Source organism: Chrysochloris asiatica, unplaced genomic scaffold, assembly GCF_000296735.1.
Source record: "Chrysochloris asiatica unplaced genomic scaffold, ChrAsi1.0 scaffold00007, whole genome shotgun sequence".
NCBI classification, from domain to species: domain Eukaryota; kingdom Metazoa; phylum Chordata; class Mammalia; order Afrosoricida; family Chrysochloridae; genus Chrysochloris; species Chrysochloris asiatica.
Window position 1 is genome coordinate 34,488,694 of NW_006408525.1, and position 24,764 is coordinate 34,513,457.

Genomic DNA, 24,764 nt, shown 5'->3' on the forward strand with positions numbered 1-24,764 from the left:
GCTTCAGAATTGGGAAGTACAGATATCTTAAACAGTTATTTGCATAAGTATTTCCTCAAGTGTTACTTTTAAAGATAAAACAACTCTCTGTGCAAAGAAAGATAGCATTAAGGACAGCTCCAAAAAGCCTACTAAATCCTTCCCAGTGTGTAAGCACACAGCCCGGAAAACCTGTTAGATGGACAGAATTGAAACCCACACAGTGACAAGTCCCTTATTTGAATTATAATTGTTTTGTCTAACAGATCACTATACCAAAAATGACCTTACCCATTGGGAACAGAATGGGACTGAAAAACAGACATTGTGTTTCATTCCAGTTTTAAACACATTGAAAAGTGCACTGCTGCTTCCACAAACTCTAAGATCATTATCGTTCACTTAGATGGGAAAATATAACTTCAATATTAACCTTTTAGTGTCACCATCTGCCTAGGATCACATGCAGATATGAGAATGATGCCTGCCTTTGCTGCACAGTCGAATCAGCACCATAATAACAGGGAAATAACATGAAGCTTCATTTGCCCAAGTGTAGCTTTAGCCACTACATGAAGACCTGCAGTTAAACCATACACGCCTGTCATTAGCACAGTTTTATCTTATGTTGATGCAGACAACATGGTTGTCTGAGATAAGACTGGCTCCATGTGTGATTCAGGCCATAAATACACTGGTGATAAGTGACTGCAAACTGAAGAATGAAGACTTGGGCTGTGGTTTTCCTGCTGCTGTGTTACACAGGATCTTTAAAGTGTAGAGTGCCCCCTGATGATAGCTTTGGCTTCTCAGACTCCCAGAATTCTCGGTCCCCATCGCATAAAGGCCATAAAGAGATAGATAGGCTTTATGCTTATAACTAGTTTCATGAGACTAAAATAACAAACAATCCAAAATATATTTCTTTTCAGTTAAGTTTAAATATTCTTTACCTTTGTTCATAAAAAATTATATATGTTATTGTTGTTAAATGCTGTGGAGTCATTTCCAACTCATAGCAACCTTGTATAGAGTTTCCGAGAAACAGCTGATGGGTTTGAGCCTTCAACCTTGTGGTTTGCAGTCTACTTCCTAACCTACAGCACTTTATGAGGATTCCTGAGAAAGTAGAGTTGGTGTCTTAAGCTCGGAGTCTTTAGACGAGCAAATCCAGCGAAGTGTATATATTTATATATAGAGAGAGAGAGTTTTCTATTATGGAAATAGGTCATGAAGTTATAGACGCTGGCAAGTCCCAAATCCATGGATCAGGCATCAGGCTAGAGCATTTCCTGACTCATGTGGTTACAGGGACTGATGAACCTGAAATCAGCAGGTCAGACAGCAAGCTGCTGGCTCACATGAGGGCTGTGGGAACTGGTGAATCCCAAAATCTGTGGATCAGACAACAGGATTCTGGCTCATGTCTGGCGCTCAGAGGATGGTAAATCAGATGCAGGATTGACACAGGATCGAGAGAGGACAAGCTTTGCCAGAACATCCATATATATTGGATACAGGCCACACCCCCAAGGAAACTACCTTTCAATGGATTGGTTGCTCACATCAGATTACAAAATGAAGATGATTACATAATTTACATAATATTTGCCAGACCACTGAGAAACATGGCCTAACTAGATATCTACATAACCATCAGAGTCATAACGCTGGATATTTGACTGGCTATAAAGTCCTTTTTTAAGGAGCTCTGGTAGCGTAGTGGTTACAAAGCGGGCCGCGAACTGCAAGGTCAGCAGTTCGAAACTACCAGCTGCTCTGCGGGAGAAAGATGAGGTTTTCTGCTCCCGTTAAGATTTACAGCCTCAGAAACCCTGTACAGGGTCGCTATGAGTCGGAACCGACTCCACGGCACATAACAACAAATAAAGTCCTTTTAAGTCTTTGTTTTAAACAGCTTTGTGGAGATTTAATTTGCATGCTATAGAATTCACATATTTAAGCACATAAGGCAGTGATTTTTAGTATATCTGCCAAATTATGCAACTATCAGCATAATCAAATTTTCGTACACATCTATAACCCCAAAAATAAACCTAGTGCCCATCTGAAGCCACTGCCCATCCTTCCTCCATCCCCTGGCAACCACTAATCGAATTTCTGTTACTATAGATTTGACTTTTCTGGATATTTCATATAAATAGAATCATATTATATGTTGTCTTGTGTATCTCACCTTTTTTCGTGTAGCATAATGCTTTCCAGGTGATCCACATAATGCATCCCATTGTGTGGCTATGCCACATTTTGTTTATCCGTTCACCAATTGGTGGACATTTGGATTGTTTTCGCTTCTTGACTCTTGTGAATAATGCTGCTATGAACATTTGTGTAAAGGTTTTTGTGTGGACATGTCTTCATTTCTCTTAGGTATATGTGCTCAGGGTTAGAATTATTAGGTTATATAGTAACTCTGTGTTTAACATTTTGAGGAACTGCCAGACTATTTTCCAAAACAGCTGCACTTTTTTATATTCCCACTAACAATATATATGGGTTCCAACCTGTCCAACACTCATTGTTGTTGTCTTTTTGATTATAGCTATCCTAGTGGGTGTGAAGTAATATATTATTATGGTTTCGTTTACATTTCCCTGCTGAGTAATGGTGTTGCATACTTATAATGCTTTTTCAATCCTCTAATTTACATTTGGATTTTTAAAAGAAAACAGATGTTTGTTAATTGTGACCAGAGATTGTTAATGTAATTTGTAGTGTAGAGAGTTTCATTGGGATGAGTCTAGTCACTGAAAGGATTTGGGAGTGCCTAAGTGTAGCTTCTAAAATGTTATTTGGGTTGGTCAATCCAGTAACAATTCTCACCAGAACACAACTGTTGGCCAGTGAGGAAAAGAAGGCATCTGGAAGGTATAAGAAATATGCTTTTACATCAGTCAAAGGGCATGGATTTAAGTGCAGATTCTGATCCTAACTCTGCTATTGTAGCTTGAAAACAGCACAGACAATTCCGAAGTAAACGGCTATAACTGTATTTCAGTAAAACTTGATTTACAAAAACAAAGGGCTGGATTTGCCCACCCTTTCAGTGGAAGGCACCATTCCCTATGTTTACCAGTATCCTTTTACTATAACCAAACACAGCCACATGGAATGGCCAGATAATCCATTTGAGACCGCTAACTATCTACAAGTTGCTCACTAGTGATAACATTTGTAAATAACTTTCCTAAAAGAAACCATTGGATAAGCATCAATATTAAGATACTTGAGTCCAGCTAATATTCTAAAATGACATTGTCCTTGTTCCTTCATGCGCTCTGTTTTCTTTGTAAGTATTCAAAATTAGTACAAACTGATAAACAGCATGGTAAACTTAAATTCTAACATATTTAATTATAAAGAAGGGACTCCCTTACCATTTATCTCTGACAAAAAGAGCAATAGTTAAAGATGCTGAATAGGCACTTTTTCTAGTTATCTGAACTTAAAGTTCCCTTTGCATCATAGCTGATAATTGGACAACATTTATTTATTTATTTATTTATTATTCACCTTTGTTTAGTTTGACCAAATCAAAACCCTTTCCTCCCATACTTCATGGGAACAAAGGGTCAACCCCACCATGCAGAAGAAATCAGCAGAGCAAGTACATGATATAAATAAAGCTCCAAATTAAAGTCTAGCTCTATATTTCAGACTTCTTTTCTTTTCTTTTTTCCCTAAAAACCACGCAGGGATATATAATCATTGAAACAACCAAGGGGCACATTCTGGAAGCCAGTTTCCTGACTGCCAGCACACACAGCATTTTTCTTTCTATGAGTCTGGAGTCTTCAGCTGCTCAATCTCTTCATGCCATCACTTCTGCCTCCATCTCTGGTGTCTCCCCTTCTCTGGTTTGGGTCCCACGTTCAGCTCATGCTTCTCTCTTGATGGTCCTAGGGTCCTCTGTTCCTGGAATGTAAGATTAACTGCTCCTCCCTTATTGTTACACATCTTCTACCTTTACAGTTGTGATAATCTCAGTTAGGTATGATAACAATTGCTCACTATTGAATCAATGAATCCTATCCCCATCTCCTTTCAACAGACCCATCTTGACAAAAAGAAAACTGTTCAGTGGGGATTCTACCTTCCCCTGCATACTCTGAAACTAAACTCCCTCTTGAAAACTTGTAAGCCAACCACTTTGTGCCTTTATACCTCCCTCCCCCACCCTCATTGTAGGTAGCCAGTGACTAAGTTGCCCTTCCCTATCAACCCTGTATACAGTTGGAGATAGGTTTGATCCTTGATGTGAAGACTCCTTCCCATCCCAGTTGATATTTTGAGCTATTACATCCATAAGTATAGATCAAGTTCATCAGATTGTACCAATTTACATTTGTTTCTTATATCAAATTTATTTATCTTCCTCTAGTAGAGTTCTGATCATCAAACCATCAAAGCTAGGTTAAATGGGTACAGTCTGCAAGTTTGTGCATCTCCCCTCCCTTCATATGAGCTAGACATTTCACTCTCAGCTCTAGCCCTCCGTGGCTAGGTCCTTGTCCATGAGCTTAGGAGTCCCCAGGTCTCACTATACTTCAGACCAATCAGCCCTTCCTCTTCTCTCTGTTGTCTTAAGGTTGACAGGAGTCTATGGAACATGGTCAAACTCAGCCCCTATCTTCATTGCTGCCTTTCCCCCTTTTCCACTCACAAGTAGAATAGCACAGTCACCAGCAAGCTTAAGTGCCTGCTTGTGTGTTTCCTTTGAACTTCAGTCTTGAACAGGGGTTTGTCCTGAAGGAACTTGATTGCTTGCCTTGACAGCTCCCTGACAAACAACTTGCTTGTTATTGTAGTAGTCAGGCTTATTTTCTATGTATTTGCTACAACCTCAGTAGGGCTTCATGTGTTGAGTTATGGTCTGTTTACTAAACCATTTCACTAAAGTTCATTTCCTGGATTGTGAACCACAAGGTTGGTAGTTCAAGCCCACCAGCTGCTCCTCAGAAACCCTATACAGGGTCACTGTGAGTTGAAACCGACTCAACAGCACTTAACAACATTCGTACTAAGGAATCCTAATGTTGGCACGGTAAGATAAGCTTACTGGACTGCTAACCAAAAGGTTGATGGTTCAAACCCACCCGTCACTCCTCAGAAACCCTATACAGGGTCACTGTGAGTTGAAACCAACTGGATGACACACAGTAACAATATTCTTGCTAAATTCTTTCCCCATTCCTTTTTCCTCCAGATCTTGAACAATTAAATTAACTCTCAACAAACAACCTAATTTGTGAGTCACTGAAAAATATCTTTTAACTATTCTCCTCACCATAAACCAATGTATATCATCATTAATTCTGGCTGCCTCTTTTATTGTTTCACAGATAATTATGACCCCATTCCTTTTTCTTTCTTTTTAATTTTAATGGTCTTTATTTGGCTAATGGTTTTATTCTCTATGAATAACGTCTTATTCTCTAAGTTACAGGTTTTCTTTTTTTTTTTTTAATCAAGAAAACCGTTTCTTAACTTTTTACATTGGTCTCATGCCAGTTTCACTCAGCATAATGTCCTCCAGGTTCATCCCTATTGTGAAGTGTTTTGCAGATTCACTGTTAATTCTTCAACATTGCTATAGTCTTCCATTGTGTGTATGTTCCAAAGTTTGTTTAGCCTTTCTTTCACTGATGGGCATTTAGGCTGTCTCCATCTTTTTGGTGTGTCTCTTGTAGACAGCATATTGAAGGAGCCTATTTTCTTATTCATTCTGCTACTCTCTATCTTTTGACTAGTACATTTAATCTATTTTGCATTCAGTGAAATTATCAATAAGTATGAATTGATTGCTGTCATTTTTCTGTGTGTTTTTTTGTGGTGCTGCTGGTTTCTTTTTTCCATATAATTTGCTGCACTTTAAATTTGTTTGTGGGTCTTCTTTTCATTTTCCTTTCTGTTGTGTTTACTAAATCTTTCTGATTTTCCTCTATTTTGTTTTGATGTGAAGATGTATTCATTTTCTTTGAGGTGATCCTATAATTTATTAATTTTTTCCCCATTTAAAACAGCCTGTTTTATCTTGGAATCTACTTGACTTCCTCCCCATTTGGAAATTCTATATCTACTCTGTTCTGTCTTTTTGCTTTGTAGTTGACTTCATTATAAATTGATATCTCCGGTTCCCTGTTTTCAACCTTGTTAGGTCTACTTTCTTTTGGATGCTTCTACATTTGAATTAACTTCTGAGTGATGCTGTCATGTATATTAGTCTCAGGTTGTTCACTCTTTGTATTTCCTGGTCCAAAGGTCATCCTGTAGTAATTTTTGTAACGTTGGCCTGGTTATTACAATTTCTTTATTTTTGTGTATCTAAAAATGCCCTAATTTTGCTGGTGGATTTGAACTGCCAGTTTTTCAGTTTAAATTGCCTTTGAGGTCCAGTACTTATCCTACAGCACCATACCAGGACTCCATAATTAGGACAGGATATGAATGATACAAAAGAATGAGTACAAGTAGTTAGCATCATCCTTCCTCATTTTGTCTCACAATGGGGTTTTATGTTGTGTAGACACAAGTATGGCACTGTAGGATAAGCACATATTGGTAATGGCAAAGTCAGGAGTTCAAATCCACCAGTAACTCCTCAGAAACCCTACACAGTTTGCTTTGAGTCAGAACCAACTTGAGGGCACTTAACAACAAGACAGGTAGCCACTTTGACAAAGCCATGCTAAGTAGCATAAAATATAAAAACATCTACTAATATAAACATATCCTACAGATATGCTTGTACAAGTCTATAAACATACTGCATAAGTATGATTATCAATGATTGAAGAAAGAGTTGTAATAATGGTGTTTTTTTTAAAAAAAAAAAGAAGAAGAAGAACTACGTAAGTATCCATCCCTAGGGGACCATCATCAGTCAGAATGGATTCACCAAAAAGTGAGTGGGTTGGTTGGTAGGTAGGTAAAGGGCCAACTTTAGTAAATAATGATACATTGTATAATAGACTATTGTGTCATTCTTGAAGTAGAATGCATCAGAAGTATTTGTATGGATATGGAATAGGTTTTTTTAAGAATTAATATAAGAGTATAATTATTCTTGGTGTGGCGCTGCAGGTTAATGTGCTGGACTACAAGGTTGGTTTGAACCACAAGGTCAGCAGGTCAAGCTTACCAACCACTCCTCAGAAATCCTATACAAGGGTGGCGATGAGAGGAAACTGACTTGACAGCACTTAGTAACAACAGCGACATAATTATCCCATTTGTATTTTTAAGTGTTTTTCAGCCAGTATGTCCATTATTTACTAAAGTTATGTTTTAAAAAAATTTAAAACATAATGCATTATAAAACACTGGAATCTTTTCTATCCATTTCTAACCATTGAGTTGGTTCCAACCCATAGCAACCCTGTATAGGGTTTCCCAAGGAGTTGCTAGTGAGCTTGAACCCCTGACCTTGCGGTTCAAAACAATCTTGCAATCCAGTGCTTTAACTTAATGCCACACCAGGACTCCACATAACTAAATAGACACACAATAGTATATACACAATAGTGTGTATTAACAATGTAAAATTTATTAAGCATTATGGAGAATTTCAAAGCTAGGCACAAAAGTAGAGAGAATAATAATGTAAATCTCTCATGTACCCATCCTTGTACTTCAACAATTAACCAACTCAAGGCCAACTATACTTTATACTCTTGCCCATATCCCCATCTCTGGATGATTTTGAAGCAAATCCCAGATATCATATTACTTAATATTTACCTATTTTAGTGTCTCTAAAAGAACTCTATTTTAAACATAACCCAACATCTTTATTGTATCCAAAATGAATCAGAATTCCATAATATCAGTGTCTAGATGGTATTGAAATGTTTTAAATTTTTTTAAAACTTTGTCTTTTTAAAATAAGATTTGTGTAGATATCTTTTATCTAATTTTTGTTGTTTTCATGTACTAGAAGGGAAACAGTATTTTTTTTTTTTCCCTCAAGCCATTGAGAACTTGCCTGAAAAATGAAGGGAGACAAAGGAGAGAGAGAAAAGCTGAAACTGAACAGTAGTGATGGTTGTGCACCATGGGGGTGTAGTTGGTGTGGTTGGATGATGCACATAGAAGTGGTGGAAATGGCAAATGTTTTGTATAGTAGAAAGAATTTAAAAGTCTTGTTTAAAATACCAAGATTTCAGAGACGATGATGGGGAGAGATGGAGCGGCTAGGACTCTAGATCCAGAGAGGAAGAGGGGTGGGCTGTGTGCTGACGAGAAGTGGGCAGGCTTGCAGGGTATATACCCTTTGGTTGGTTGATGATGCATGGAGGGGATTGTAACCATGGCAATGAAACAATATACGATAGGATGAATGTAAAGCTAATGGTCTCCCTTGTAAACTATCACATAATTCACAATAAAACATTTAAAAAACACACATAAAATTTGTGTAGATATAGGTGTATACCATTAGATATCTTTTGAGCAACTCTACCCAACTATGGGGATAGAGAAAGATCTGCTTTGAGCATTTCTTCTCATCTAAAAGTTCAGTGTTTTAATTTTTTCTTATAGCAAAATAATCCCACAGCAAAAGTGGACAAAAAAAAGAACTGTCAAAAAAAACTACAAAAAGTTCATGTATCCAGTCTTCCAGTAGCATTTTTCTTCTTTCAGCCTTTCCTGTAGGTGAAAATTCCCTCTACATGAAATGTCTTCTTACTTCACTTTAGAAAGCCCCGAACTGTTGTAGGAAGAACACAAACAACCACACAGTAACTTGAGCTTTTATTCAATGATTTATAACTCCTTTATAGATGCCTGCCCCTAGCATACAAAATAAATACATCTGCTGATTTGGACACAGTAGCATTCTAGGCTGTGATAACCTGTGTTTCAGCTAAGATCCAGTTACTCCACTAGACAAAGATGAGGCTTTCTGCTCCCATGAAGATTTAAAGCCTCAGAAACCCTACACAGGGTCGCTATGAGTTAGAACCGACTCAAGAGAACATAACAGCAACAAGAAGCTTTGTTATTAATATCTCCCTGCCCTCAGGATTTGTTAATATCTCCCTGCCCTTAAGATTTCCTGCTTTAACTTGCATAATCCAGATATTGGCAGTAAGATGATTGCCTGAGAATGTTTAACCATCAGAAAAATTAAAGGACAAATTACTCCAACTTCTTTAGAAGCCCATGGGAAAAGGGCAAACAGCACATACAGTGGTACCTACGCCAGATATGGTAGGAGACATTTTGTTGCTGATGCCAATTAGCCTATACTGTTGTTTTTCATGTCCAGACGTATAGATATGATCACTTAGAGGTATCTCAGTCAGGGTGAGGAATAGGAAACCTGCAAAATTGCAATGACTTAACACAACAAATATTTTTCTCACCTGCATTGCCGTTTCAGGGCAGATTGTTAGGTCAGTTTCTTTGAAGTTCTGAAATCTCTAGAAGCTCAGCCTCCTCCACTGAACCCTCTACAATCAAGAAGAACAAGAGCAAATGTGGAAAAACACATAGGGGTTACATGACTTCTATTTTGTTGTTGTTGTTAAGTGTCATCAAGTTAGTTCCGACCCATAGCAACCCAGTATAGGGTTTCTGAGGAGCACTGGTAAGCTTGAACTCCTAACCTTGCAGTCCAGGACATTAACCCACAGTGTCACACCAGGATTCCATGACTTATATTACTTGTAGCCATATTTTTTGTTGGCCAGAATTTAGTCACATGGCCCACCTGTAAGGAAGACTGGGGTAACTTAGTTATCTTAAGTGCCTGGAAGAAAGTGAAATGGAGGTCAATGATCACATTGCATTGTCTCAGCCACAGTGTGTATTTAGTAATTGAATTTAAGGTTAATAGAAAAGTTATACAAAAAAAAAAAAAAAAACAAGTTACATCCAAATGTAAAAGAGAAAAACAGATATTAAATATATTTTTTTATAAAGATTGCTAAGATGAAGCAATTAAATCAGCTTATTCCTACAGGACTAGTTTTCCTCTTCATCAATGGATAGGCTTTTTGGGAATGAACATTAGGGTGAGAATCTGCTCTCATTATATAAGTACCAAAAACCTAAAGACTACCAACTTATCACCGATGGTACATTTTAGCTGGACTAGAAATTTAATTGTCTCTATATTCCTTTTTTAGGGTTTGAGTAAAAAAGTTGGTGTGTCATCCTCCATTCTCCAAGGTCTTTGGATCTCCTATAGCACAGAAGGTCTTTCCATGGCACTGGCATCTTTACGAAATCTCTACACTCCCAATATAAAGGTAAATGTATATACTCTCCAGATGGAGTATAGGATTAACTGTGTAAAATGAAATTTGAAGGACATTTTAATGACTATTTTAACTGATCTTTGCTTGCTTTAGACTGTCTTCTATTAATTTTATTAATTATGCATTTTAAACTATGGTATTTTATTCAGTGAATTAAAGACCAAACCTAATACCCTTCTTTCTACAAACTACCTCTGATTTATAGGATTAGACACTGCTGGTTCTAGAGAGTAAATTGATCCCAGGTTGCCGTTGTTTTGCTAGGAGCTTTTCTAACTAAGAGTTCACTTCATAGAGTATGTATGGCACCTGGTCTAGTTTCTGAGCAGTTTGTGTAAGTGAATTATTGGATATTCCTTTCCGAGGGCAAGCTAGTGAAAAAGAAACAAATGAAGATTAGAAAGTCAGATAGTCACTACATGCTACCTAGGGGCTATTGTGGGGTTTCATTTCATAGAATAAAAGATGACTAAAAAGATGTTACTAATGTTTGGATTGATTCTTATTTCTGTTTATTTACTTATTTCTAGGTCAGCCGATTGCTGATTTTGGGAGGTGCCAATATTAATTACCGGACTGAGGTGTTAAATAATGCCCCAATTCTATGTGTCCAGTCTCATCTTGGGTACACAGAAATGGTGGCTCTCCTCTTGGAGTTTGGGGCCAATGTGGATGCCTCTTCCGAAAGTGGCCTGACTCCTCTGGGGTATGCTGCAGCAGCAGGGTACCTGAGTATTGTTGTGCTGCTGTGCAAGAAACGGGCCAAGGTAAAGACTGCCCAACTCTGCTGCTTTCCCCTTCTTCCTTTCTTCTTTCTTATCTACCCTGTTAACGCATGAACCTAGGAAGAGTATCGGGGAACAAATCCAGGGGAATCCTGGCTCTACATACATCTAAATGGTTATGCACTTCCAATGCTTCTATGCCAATCCACACGACAACTACTTAGGAAATTACATTTATCGGCTGCTATACAAAATCCCTACTTAACCATGAAATTTTCTACTGAGTTCAAAAGAAACCCCATCTAGCAAAAAGCAAAGAGAAGTGGGGGAGCAGCAAGTCTATAACAGGAGGACTGAACTGGATGGTACCTATAGACTCACTAAGCTCTTCATGTGTAAAGAAGGAAAGCTAGCCACGGAGATTAGAGCTCAGACTAGATACCATCATCCTCTGAAAACCTAGAGTTATGTGGAGAAGATGGTTCTCCCTGTTTATACTCAAACTGATCAAAGCCACCTAGAAGTGTTTCCACTAGTACATTTCACTTCTCTGAAGGTGTTTCCAAAATGGGTGTTTGCTTTTGGTACCTCAAGAACCACTATACAGGAGACTTTATTTCAAAATATTGGTGATAGAGAATACTGGTCTCACAAATGTAATGCTCTGGAGAAAATTATGGCCACATAGTCTTTTTTTATTTTATTTATCTTGTTAATTTTTTGAGAATATGCATAAATTTGACAGTTTCTATGTGTACAATTTGGTGACACTGATTACATTCTTCAAGTTGTGCAACTCTTCTTACCCTCCTTTTCTGAGCTCTTCCTCCTTCATTAACATAAACTCACCGACCACTAAGGTTCTTATCAAATCTTTTAAGTGGCTTCATAGTATTTTGTATCAGTCTTAAAGACAAACCAAGAATTCTAGTGGTTTCAGAGTGAAATATAAGTAATCTGTAGGACCTCATTTTTAGGTGTTCAGTTCTTTTACCAGAGAAGGAAGTAGGATTCCTGAAACGTCTTTGAAAACTGAGACTTGAGATTCCTAGTGAAATCCTAGAACTTTAGATGTTTACTGTAACACAGTGAAAGTCCACCTATAAGATCCTGTTCATTTAAATGCCACTTCTAGAAACAGAATGATAACTAAACTGTAAATTCATACACTAATCTCCTCTGGTCTTTCCTGCTGCCCAGACCTTACACTACAACCATGATTTTATTCAAAGCAAACAAGTAGCATGTTTGTTTGTTTGTTTGTTAAATGCTCTTTCACATCATTTCTACTATTTAAAGACTCTGTCATGCCACTGCTGCCCTTCTACATCCTAAGGATTGTGTGATCTCAACGTACCTCTATCTCAAAGCTCTATTAATTCTTACCTACATTCTCTTTTGTAGGATAAGCACTGGACTGTTAACCATAAGGTTGGTGGTTCAGACCCATCAGCTGTGCCTCAGAAACCCTATACAGGGTTGTTATGATTCTGAAACCGACTGTACAGCACTTAACAACAATACCACACTCCTTTACTTCCACTTTAGAGAAGGAAGTTTGACCTTGTTTTCTGAAGTTACTGCTTATACGTATAGTGCTATCCACAGTTTGTTATGATCCACAGTTGGATGCCTTTGCATACTCAATAAAACACAACTAAACATCTTTCTTGTATTTTCTGCTTACAGCCAAGATCCATCTCATGACAGCAAAATCCCTCATTTCTCATCCTCTCTGACTCTGCCTTCAATTTCTAGCAGCTCCCTTTTAATGTGCAACTGTTTTTGAGTTATATTCAGTAAAATTTTACCTTCATGTTATATTAATGATATTGTTCAATAATTTCTACATCCTGTTGTGTTCTCCTTCTTCAAAATGGGTACAAATAAGGATCTCTTCTAGTCAGTTGGCAAGGTGGTTGTCTTCCAAATTCCTTGACCTAGACAAATAAGCATCTGCATTGTTTCATCAGTTTTTTGAAACATTTCGATTAGTATTCCATCAATTCCTTGAGGTTTGTTATTCACCAGTGCCTCCTATGCATCTTGAACTTCTTTCCTCAGTACCATCAGTTCTTAATCATATGCTATTTCTTGAAATGGTTGCATGTCAACCAATTCTTTTGGTATTGTGACTGTTTATTCCTTCCAAATTATTTTGATGCGCTCTGCATTATTCTGTATTACCACTCAGAGCTTGAATTGTTTCTTCAGTTCTTTCAGCTTGAAAAATGCTGATCATGTCCTGCCCATTAAATTTTCAAACTTCAGGTCCTTGCACATTTCATTATAATACTTTACTTTGTCTTCTAGAGTTGCCCTTTGAAGTCTTTTCAGCTGTTTTACTTCACCATTTCCTCCATTTGCTTTACATATTCTACATTCAAGAGCAATTTTCAGAGTCCCTTCTGATGTCCATTTTGATCTTTTCTTTCTTTCCTGTCTTCTTTTTTAAAATTTTTATTGTGAATTAAGTGATCGTTTACATGGGAGAACATTCGTTTTACATTCATCCTATCATATATCATTTCGGTTACAATCCTCTCCATGCATCATCGATCAACCAAAGGGTATATCCTACAGCCTGTCCTCCCCCCACCCCACCCCACTCTGGTCGTCAGCACACAGCCCTTCTCCCTCTCTGGGTCTATAGTCCCCAGCTGCTCCATCTCTCCACATCATCATCTCTACCTCCATCTCAGGGATCACTGATTCTCTGGGTAGGGTTCCTGTCTTCTTAATGACTTTTTACTTTCTTCTTCTATGATGTTCTGGGTGCCATTCCACAACTCGTCTGGCCTTTTATCATTAGTTTTGCATGCATCAAATCTGCTGTTGAGATATGTTCTAAATTCAGGTGGGATATACTCAAGGTCATATTTTGGCTCTCATATACTTGTTTTAATTTCCTTCATCTTCAATCTGAACTTGCATATGAGCAATCACTGACCTGTTCCACAATCACTGCCTTATTTTGGCTGATGATACGGAACTTTCCCATTATCTCTTTCCACGGATGTATTTGATTTGATTGCTGTGTATTCCATCTGGTCCATATATATTGTCACTGTTTATGTTCTTGAAAAAGGGTATTTACAGTGAATAAGCCAATGTCTTGCAAAATTCTGTCATGCAATCTCCAGCATCATTTCTATTACCATAACCTTATTTTCTGATTATAGATCTTTCCTATTTGTTTCCAACTTTTTCATTCCAATCACCAGTAATTACCCAATATATCCTGATTGCATATTTTATCAATTTCAGATTACAGAAGTTGGTAGACTTCTTGTATTTCTTTCATCATTGACTTTAGTGGTTGGTGTGGAAATTTGAATAATAGTCATATTAACTGGTCTTCTTTGAAAGTATATAGGTATTACTCTACCACTGACAGCACTGTACGTCAAGATCGATCTTGAAATGTTCTTTTAGACAATTAATGTATGCCATTACTCTTCAACTTATCATTCCCAGCAAAGTACACCATGTGATTGTCTAGATTCAAAATGACCAGTACCAGTCCATTTCAGCTCACCAATGTCTAGAATATCAATCTATATGTGTTCCATTTCATTTTTTATGAATTTCCATTTTCCTAGATTTATACTTCATACATTTTACATTCCAGTTATTAATGGATGTTTGCCAGTTTCTTTCCATTTTGAATCAGGCTACATCAGCAAATGCTAATTTTTAAAATTATCTTTAACAAAATTTTGCTTGCAAGTGTTATTAATGATATTATTCATTGATTTCTATATTCCATTGGATCACCTCTCTTTGGGATGGCCACAGAATGGATCTCTTCCAATCAATTGGCCATGTACCTATCTTCCAAATTTCTTGTCATAGATGAGTGAGTGTCTCCAGTGCTGCATCAGTTTATTCAAAGGGTGCAGAGCAGCTGGTGGGTTTGAACCACTGACTTTGCAGTTAGCAGCCCAGTGCTTATCCTATAGTGTCACACCAGGATTCCAACAAATAAATAGTGTTTTTAATAAATTAATATCTTTAAAAAACAAAACCAAAAAAACCTCCTGGCATTCAAATGAAGCTACTCTCTCAAAATTCTCTTAGAACTGCCTATCATCAGATTAAAACAAATTATTTTTTATATCTCGTTCCAACCAGTGTCTCCATTGTTGTTAGGTGTCGTCGAGTCAGTACCAACTCATAGTAATCTTATGCACAACAGAACAAAACACTGCCCTGTTGTGCACCAACTGCACAATTCTTCCTACGCTTGTACCCATTATTGCTGCTACTGTGCCAGTCAGTGTTGTTGGGGTCTTCCTCTTTTTCATTGACCCTCCACTTTACCAAGCATGATGACCTTCTCCAGGGACTGGTCCCTCCTGATAATATATCCAAAGTATGAGAGACAAAGTCTGGGCATCCTGGCTCCTAAGGAGCAATCTGGCTGTCCTTCTTCCAACACAGATATATGTTTGTTCTTCTGGCAGTCCATGGCACTTTTAATATTCTTCTCCAATATCATAACTCAGATCCCTCACTTCTTCTATTGTATTCCTTAGTCACTATCCAACTTTTACATGCATCTAAGGCTCTTGAAAATACTGGCTTGGGTCAGACGCACCTTACTCCTCAAACTGACATCTTTGCTGTTGAACACTCCAAAGAGGTCTTGTGCAGCAGATTTGCCTAATGCAGTATGTCATTTGATTTCTTGACTGCTGCTTCCATGAGTATTGATGGTTGAGCTGAACAAAATGAAGTCTTTGACAACTTCAATCTTTTCTTCATTTATCTTGATGTTATTTATTGGCCCAGTGATGAGAATTTTTGTGTTCCACAGTATTAGCAGTATTGACCACAACACTTCTCAAAACTTTCAATATTGTCCTAGTTCTCCTCCGGCTTTCCTAATTGCTCTGCGCTCTTTCTTCTCTTAATACCCTTCTCGATATGACTGTTCACTAAAATTTTGTCTGCTGATGCATTCCTCCTTCCACGTTCTCTCTCCTGTAGCTTCAGCATTAACATCATAGGCTTTAGATTCAAACACAACTGGTTCATAGTTCACCTCTTCCGTACATTTGTGGGACTCTTAACTCCAGATTGCTAACAGCGAAATTTGTTTTTGAGGTTTATTTCACATTCCTGACTGCCGAGTGGACAGTTCTGCCCACATCCGTCACTGGTGTATTTACCTTTCTAAAGTCACTTATCATTTTTACTCTGTAATTACCTTTCTTAAATGTATTAGTATAACCTCCATTTTTCCTCAGACTAGGGAATCTTCATCCTTCCAGGTCTATTCAGTAGCCAACTCGTAAATTTTATCCTCAAAATAGCTTAATTGCCTATTACTTCATTTCTGTCTCAACTGCTGTTACCCTGCTGAATTATTCTAGTATCTTGTGTAACAAACTCCTTTTTAGATTCTAATCTAATTTATTGCACACCACTTCCTTACCTTTTGTAACTTTTTATTTTGGACTTTCAAAAATGCTGTACAAATACAACAGTTCTTTTATATCTTTCATTCAGTTTCCCCTAATATTAATAGCTTAAATAACTATAATCCAATGATCAAAATCAGAACATTACTACTGATGTGTAATTGACTAATCTACATACCTTCTTCAACTTCTTCCACTTGTCCTACTAATACCCTTTTTCCAGTTCAGAATGCAGTCCAGGATTTCATTTTATAATTAGTCAGTACATCTCCTTAGTTTCCACTAAGCTGTAGCAGTTTTTCTGCCTTTTTTATAATCGTATTGACCCTGTGTAGGTTTCCGAGGCTTTAAATCTTTGCAAGAGCAAAAAGCCTCATCTTTCTCCTGCAGAGCAGCTGACGGACTTGAACTGTAGATCTTGTGGTTCTCTGTCTGGTGCTTATGAAATGGAGCCACTGGAAGAATACCAGCCACAGTAATTTTGTAGCTGTTCCTCAACTTTAGATTATCCAATATTTTCTTAAGATTAGATTGGATTCATATATTTTTGGAAACTACAGAATAATACTGGGCCTTTACATTGGGAAGCACATAATGTTGATATGACATGCTCTAAGACTTAGTGCCATCGAGTTGATTCTGACTCAGAATAGCTTAAGGACAGAGTCAGACTGATACCTATGGTTATAAACCAAAACCAAAAACCAAACCCAATGTCATCCAGTCAATTCCAATTTATAGCAACCTTATTTGGCATTTCTGATATTGTAAATCTTTATGGGAGCAGGCAACCTCGTCTTTCTCCCATGAAGTGGCTGGTGAGTTTCAACCACTGACCTTGTGGCCTACAATCCAGTGCTTACAGGTTGCTCAACTTAAAAGTTACTACTAACTTTTTCTGATAGTAGTTAAGTAGTATGCAAACATGCTTTGAGAATGGGCAGATATCTTGTTTCTCATCATGCTTTTGCACACTAATTTTAGGATCCATCAATGATTCTTACCAGCAGCAATTCTTGCTGTGATGTTATCTTAATGAAGAGTTTTTATCTGGCATTCCATCAACATCTATTAATTGAAATTCTGTGTAAGGAAATTTTCCATCTCCCCTATTTGTTTATTATTCAATTATTTATTTACTGTGATTCATGATTGTGTGTTTTATTCTATCAGCTATTACTGTCCTTGTAATTAGGTGCCATCGAGTCAGTTCCAACTCATAGCAACCCTACACACAACAGAACAAAACACTGTCCAGTCCTGCACCGTCCTCAGAATTGTTATGTTTGAGCCCATTTTTGCTGACACTGTGTCTATCCAATTTGTTGGGGGTGTCCTCTTTTTCATTGACTATCCACTTTCTAAGTATGATGTCCTTCTCCAGGGACTGATCCCTCCTGACAACATGTCCAAAGTCTGAGAGACAAAATCTCAGCATCCTCACTTCTAAGGAGCATTCTGGCTCTACGTCTTCCAACCAATTTGTTTGTTCTCCTGGTAGTCCATGGTACTTTCAATATTTTTTGCCATAATTCAAGTGCATCAATTCTTCTAAGGTCTTCCTTATTCATTGTCCACCTTTTCACATGCATATGATGTGAATGAAAATACCATGACTTGGATCAGGAACACCTTAGTCAGTAAGTATTTCAGAGCCTCTTCACTTTGACCAAACAAGGTTATAGCATCCACATATCGCATATTGTTAATGAGTCTTTCTTCAATCCTGTTGCCACATTCTTCTTCTTACAGTCCATCTTCTTGGATTATTTGTTCAGCATGCATATTGAATGCGTATGGTGAAATGATACAAACCTGGCACACACCTGTCTGATTTTAAACCATCGTTCAAACTGCCTCTTGGTCTGTGTACAGGTTTCTCATGAGCACAGTTAAGTATTCTGGAATACCCTTTCTTTACAGTGTTATCTATAGTTTGTTATGATCAATACAATATAATGTTTTTGTATCATCAATAAAGCACAGATAAATGTCTGTGGCAATGATATCCCTCATCCACATCTTCTATTGTATCAGGTTTGAATTTTGGACAGCTCCCTATTGATGTACTGCTGCTACCTTTTTAGAATTATCTTCAGCAAAATTTTACATGCATGTGATATTAATGATTTTGTTTAATGGTTTAGCCCACATTCTGTCGGGTCACCTTTCTTTGGAATGGACACAGATAAAGATCTCTTTAAATTGGTTGGCCAGATAGCTGGCTGAGGTTTTGCCATCTGCATATTGCAGATTCTTAATGAATTTTCCTCCAATCCTGATGCCACGTTCTTCTTCATGTAATCTAGCTTCTTGGGATTATTTGCTTAGCATACAGATTGAATAAGTATGGGAAAAGGATACAACCCTAACATACCTTTCCTCATTGAAGCCGGTCAGTATTCCCTTATTCTGCTCAAATGATTGCGTCTTGGTCTGTGTACAAGTTCCTCATGAACACAATAAAGTGTTCTAGTACTATGTTATCCATTGTCATGAGCCACGTAGTCAAAAGCCTTTCCATAGTCAATAAAACACAAGTAAACATCTTTCTGGTATCCTCTGCTTTCAACCAAGATCCATGTAAAATCAACAATGATACATCCCTAGTTCTACGTCATCTTCTGAATCCAGTTTGAATTTCTGGCTGTTAATTGTTGATATACTGCTACAGTTGTTTTTAAATTATCTTCAGCAAGATTTTACTTGTATATGATACTAATGAAACTTTGATTTTCGCGTTTCATTGGGTCACCTTTCTTTGAAATGGGCACAAATACGGATCTTTTCCAATTGGTTGGCTAGGTAGCTGTCTTCCAAAATTCATGACAGAGACAAGTGAGGGCCTCCAGCACTGCATCTGTTTGTTGAAACATTTCAATTTATATTTTATCAATTCCTGGAGTCTTGTTTTTTGCCAATGCCTTCAGTGCAGTATGAACATCTTTTTTTGTTCAATACGATTGGTTGATTATCTGCCAACTCTTGAAATGATTGGATATTGACGAGTTCATTTTGGTACAGTGACTGTATTCCTCCCACCTTCTTTTGATGTTTCTGCATCATTCAATATTTTGTCCATAGATTCCTTCAGTATTACATTTTTTTTCTTCAGTTCTTTCAGCTTGAGCAATTCTGAGTTTGTTCTTTCCTTTTGTTTTTTAATTCTAGGTCTTTACTCATTTCATTATAATACTTGACTTTGTCTACTTGAATTGATGCCATTTGAAATTTTCTGTTCAGCTGTTTTACTTCCTTAAGAGTAAGTTTCAGAGGCTCTTCTGACATCCATTTTGGTCTTTACTTGTATTTCTATCTTTTTGACAACGTTTTGCTCTCTTCATGGTTGATGTCATCCTACAACTCTTCTGGTCTTTGATCACTGATGTCTAATGCATGAACTCTGTTCTTGAGATCGTCTCTAAATTCTGGTGTTATATATTTAGGGTAATATTTTAGCTCTTGTTAGAATTTTTAGCCTCAACTTGAATATGAGTTATTGATGGTGTGTTTCATAGTCCTCCCTTGGCTTTGTTTTGGCTGATATTATTAAGCTTCTCCGTTGTCTCTTCCCACACATATAGTCAATTTGATTCCTGTGTATTCCATCTGGTAGGTCCATATGTATAGTTTCCTTTAAGTCATTGGTTTTACAAAATTCTGTTCCTCTGGTCTCCAGCATCATTTCTATCACCAAAACCATTTTTTTCCAACTTACTGATCCTTCTTGTTTCTAGCATTCACATTCCAATCACCAGTAATTACCAATGCATCATGATTACATGTTTGATAAATTTCAGACTGAAAGACTGAAGAAGTTGGTATAATTCTTCAATTTCATCATCAGTGGCTTTAATGATTGGTGCATAAATTTGAACAATAGTGATATTAACTAGTTTTCCTTGTAGGAGTATGGATATTATTCTATCATAGACAGCACTGTACTTCAAGATTGATCTTGAAATGCTCTTTTTAACAATGAATGTGTTGCTATCCTTCTTCAATGTGTCAATCCTTACATATTAAACCATATGATTGTCCAATTCAGAATGACCAATACCAGTCCATTTCAGCCTAGGATGGATCTTGGCTGAAAGCAAAGAATATCAGAAAGATGTTTACCTATGCTTTATTGACTACGCAAAGCCTTTTGATTGTGTGGATCATGACAAGCTATGGGCAACGTGAGTATTCCAGGACACTTAATTGTGTTCATAAGGAATCTGTACATGGACCAAGAAGCAGTTGTTCGAACAGAGCATGGGAACACTGAATGGTTTAAAACTAAAAAAGGTGTGCAATAAGGTTGTATTCTTTCGCCATACTTATTCAACCTGTATGCTGAGTAAATAATCCGAGAAGCTGGGTTATATGAATAAAAATGTGGCTTCAGGATTGGAGGAAGACTCATTAACAACCTGCGATATGCAGATGATACATACAACCTTGCTTGCTGAAAGTGAAGAGGAATTAAAACATTTACTGATTAAAATCAAAGAGCACAGCCTTCGGTATGGATTGCATCTCAATGTAAAGAAAACAAAAATCCTCCCCACTGGACCAATAAACAACATTCTTATCAATGGAGAAAAGATTGAAGTTGTCAAGGACTTCATTCTTCTTGGATCAATTATCAAAACTCATGGAAGCAGCAGTCAAGAAATCAAACGACGTATTGCATTAGGCAAATTTGCTGCACGAGACCTTTTTAAAGTGTTGAAGAGCAAAGATGTCAGCTTGAGGACTAAGGTTCACCTGACCCAAGCCATGGTATTTTCAGTAACCTTATGTGCATGCGAAATTTGGACAGTGAATGGGGAAGACTGTAGAAGAATTGATGCTTTTGAATTACGGTGCTGGAGAGAGAATATTGAAAGTGCCATGGGCTGCCAAAAGAACCAGTTTGGAAGAAGTGCAGCCAGAGTGCACCTTGAAGGCCAAGATGGCCAGATTTCGCCTCTCATACTTTGGACATATTGTCAGCAGGGACCATTCGCTGGAGAAGGATATCATGTTTGGTAAGTGGAGGGTCAGAGAAAAAGAGGAAGACCCCCAATGAGATGGATTAGCCAAGTGGCAGCATCGATGGACTCAAGCGTGGCAACAGTGGTGAGGTTGGCCCAGGATCAGGCACTGTTTGTTTCTGCTGTACATAAGGTCGCTATGGGTCGGTACCAACTCGACGGCACCTAACAACAACAATGCCTAGGATATTGATCTTTATGCATTTTATTTCATTTGTGATGACTTCCAGTGTTCCTAGGTTCATACTTCGTACATTCTGTGTTCCAACTATTAATGCAACTGTTCATTCTCATTTTGAGTATTGCTCCATCAGCAAATAAAGGTTCCAAAACTACTCCATTCATGTCATTAAGGTCAATTCTACTTTAAGGAGGCAGCTCTTCTCTCGTCATATTTTGAGTACCTTCCAACCTGCGGAGCTGTGTCTGACAATGTTCCAGTGCTATTCTTAAGGTTTACAGTGGCTAAATATTCAGAAATGGTTCTCCTCTCCTCCTTCCTAGTCTGTCTTAGTCTGGAAGCTCCACTGAAACCTGTCCACTACGGGTGACTCGGATGGTATATAAAATAACAGTGGTGCAGCTTCCTGCATCACAGCAACACACAAGCCACCACAGTTAGATAAACTGACAGATGGCTATAATCTATTGCTATTATTGTTTGTTTTATTGCTCAAATTGCCCTAGATTTGGCCATTGGTAGTTCCTTCAAATTGATCCTGTGTCTTTTCAACTTAATATCCATTATTTTTTTAGCACTTCCTTACTGTCTGGTAACACAAAATGTTGCAGACTCATCTTTTACTGTTACTGCCCCAGCTCTAGAATCAACTATTTCTCCAAGAATCCATTCTTCTTCTTATTTGTTTCCTTAATATTTAAAAGCACAGTTTAAATCATGAAAACCTTCACTGTCTCCCCATTACCTTGATTAAAATTTAGACCATTTAGTCTGGCGTTTAAAAATACTCATTCTCTGATTCCAAAAAACCAAACCCACTCAGATTTATACTCCAGACTTCCTTTCATATACCCTAACCTTAAAAAAACTAGAGTAAATTCGTCACTTCCTATCTCAACCAGTCGAGATAGACCTTTTCCTCTGAGCTCTGAGTCTGTTCCTGATTCTAGCTGGGAATTAATGTTTTTCCCTCTGAATTTTTACTGCATGTTTTAATTTCTTCATGGCATTAATTATGTACTCATATTTTGGGTAGGCTATTTTTTTATTTGAATTATTTCCCCTCCCTTGTTTGAAAGTTCTTAAGAGCAGAATCCATGTATTGGGCTCTTACCTTTTTATTCTAAATTATACCTAGCACACAGTAAACATTCCATAAATATATGTTCTGTGGGTTGCTATGTGGAACAAAAGTTAGTGGGAGACTTAGAAAACTGAACTTAAATTTCATACGTGCTAACTACTTACTATAGGGCAGTTAACCTACTCATCTGTTGAGAATTTTGGCTAGAAATGTTCTTGTGGATTGATCTTAATCAAACTCTTGTCAGCCGAAACGTTTAGCTAACACTGACATTATAAAAACTGCTTATATTGGACCTTAGCCTTACATTAAGCTCCATGTGCCTCTAGACAGTTTGGCCAGATCTTTGAGATTCAGCCTTCTCATTGGAAGAGAAAAGGCCTTTTCCAAAGCTTGGTGGTCAAATGCATGATTCATGATATGAGATATTTTACTTCTTTGAAAAATCAAAAGATTGAAGCTTCAGAATGTTTTTCTTCCGTCTCATTATTTCAAAGACACTTCTTGGTGCCAGCAGAGCTACAAAGTTTCTCAACTTTGTCTGAAAAGAACTATTTGAAAACAAAGCTTGAGCTAGGGTTTTGTTTTGTTTTTCTTTTAATGTAAAAACACATCCTTGGCCTTATGGTTAGGTTCCATTTATCTACAGCAAGGAAACTATCAGTATTGTAGCTCAGTGATTATGTAGCAAGAGTAGGAAATGATCTTCTAAATGTGTTCAGAAATTGATTTGGAAAATGAGAAAAGAGGAATCCTACAGTCTAGACATGTGCAGTTGGCTGTGTGACTAGACTGAAGTGCAGCTCTTTCTGGCCACATGTGTTTATTCACAAAGATTTTTCTGTCCCCTCCTCTTAGGTGGATCACTTGGATAAAAATGGGCAGTGTGCTTTGGTCCATGCAGCACTCCGAGGTCATCTGGAGGTTGTCAAGTTTTTGATTCAATGTGACTGGACTATGGCCGGCCAACAGCAGGGAGTGTTTAAGAAGAGCCAAGCCATCCAACAGGCCCTCATTGCTGCAGCCAGCATGGGTTACACTGAGGTAAGAAAGTAGGTGATAGGGTTTAGGTTTTTTTGTTGTTGTTTGTTTAATTTGGTTTTTTGGTGTTTCTTTTTTCTTCAAAATATATATTGAAGGGTCTAGGAAACCAGCATAGAAGGGTTGTGCAGTTATGAAATTGACAGCCAAATTAATGTAAATTGGTTTTTTGATTACTGCTTTGAGGAATAGGGAGAATAGATGCCATAAAATGCATGGGCACTAGAATTATGGGCATGTGGTTGCTATTGTTAAATGCTGTCAAGTTAATTCCAACTCATAGCAACCCAGGGTAGCATTTCCAAGGAGCAGCTGGTGAGTTTGAACTGCAGTCCAGAGCTTAATCTACAGCACCACACTAGGACTCAGAATTATGAGCATAGAACATGATAATTAAAAAGGACTTTGTTGGAAACTGTTACTCCAGTTCTTCCTCATATTTCCACCTCCATTTATGATAATGAACTCTTGGTAGCACAATGGTTAAAGCACTTTGCTACTAACTGGAAAGTCTGCAGGTTAAACCCAGCAGCCACTTCGTGGGAGAAAGCTGTGACAGTCTGCTTCCGTAAAGATTGACACCATTGGAAGCCCTTAGGGGCAGTTCTATTCTGTTCTATAAGGTCACTGTGAGTCAGAATTGACTCAGTCCAGTGGGTGTGGTTTTCTTAACAGATAATGATTGTTCATTTTTGATCATCTGGGTAGGCAGTGTATAGTGAGAAGAGCACAGCACCTGGGTTTTCAGAAGGATCAGGTTTGAAAACCAGCTTCACCACTCATTAGCTCTGCACATTGGACTATTTACCTAATTTCTTAGCACCTTCATTGTCCATCAGTAAAGTGAAATTAATCAATGCTTTTGTATAGATTTTTATGAAAGGTTATTTGGAAATTGTAAAACACTATGTTGTTATTGTTGTCTTTAAGTACCGTTGAGTTGGTTATGACTCATAATGACCCTGTATAGGGTTTCCAAGGAGCAGCTGGTGGGTTTGAACCACTAACCTTGTGCTTC

At 37.7% G+C, this 24,764-nt stretch overlaps 1 protein-coding gene across 1 annotated transcript in view; it reads left to right on the top strand.

Moving 5' to 3' along the window:
• Nucleotides 1-24,764, top strand: part of TANC2 (tetratricopeptide repeat, ankyrin repeat and coiled-coil containing 2) — a 401,543-nt gene that overhangs the window by 341,242 nt on the left and 35,537 nt on the right. Inside the window, exons 14-16 of the mRNA XM_006833558.1 lie at nucleotides 10,134-10,256; nucleotides 10,796-11,032; nucleotides 23,564-23,749. Coding sequence (XP_006833621.1) covers nucleotides 10,134-10,256; nucleotides 10,796-11,032; nucleotides 23,564-23,749 — 546 coding nt within the window. The remainder of the gene's footprint in view (nucleotides 1-10,133; nucleotides 10,257-10,795; nucleotides 11,033-23,563; nucleotides 23,750-24,764) is intronic.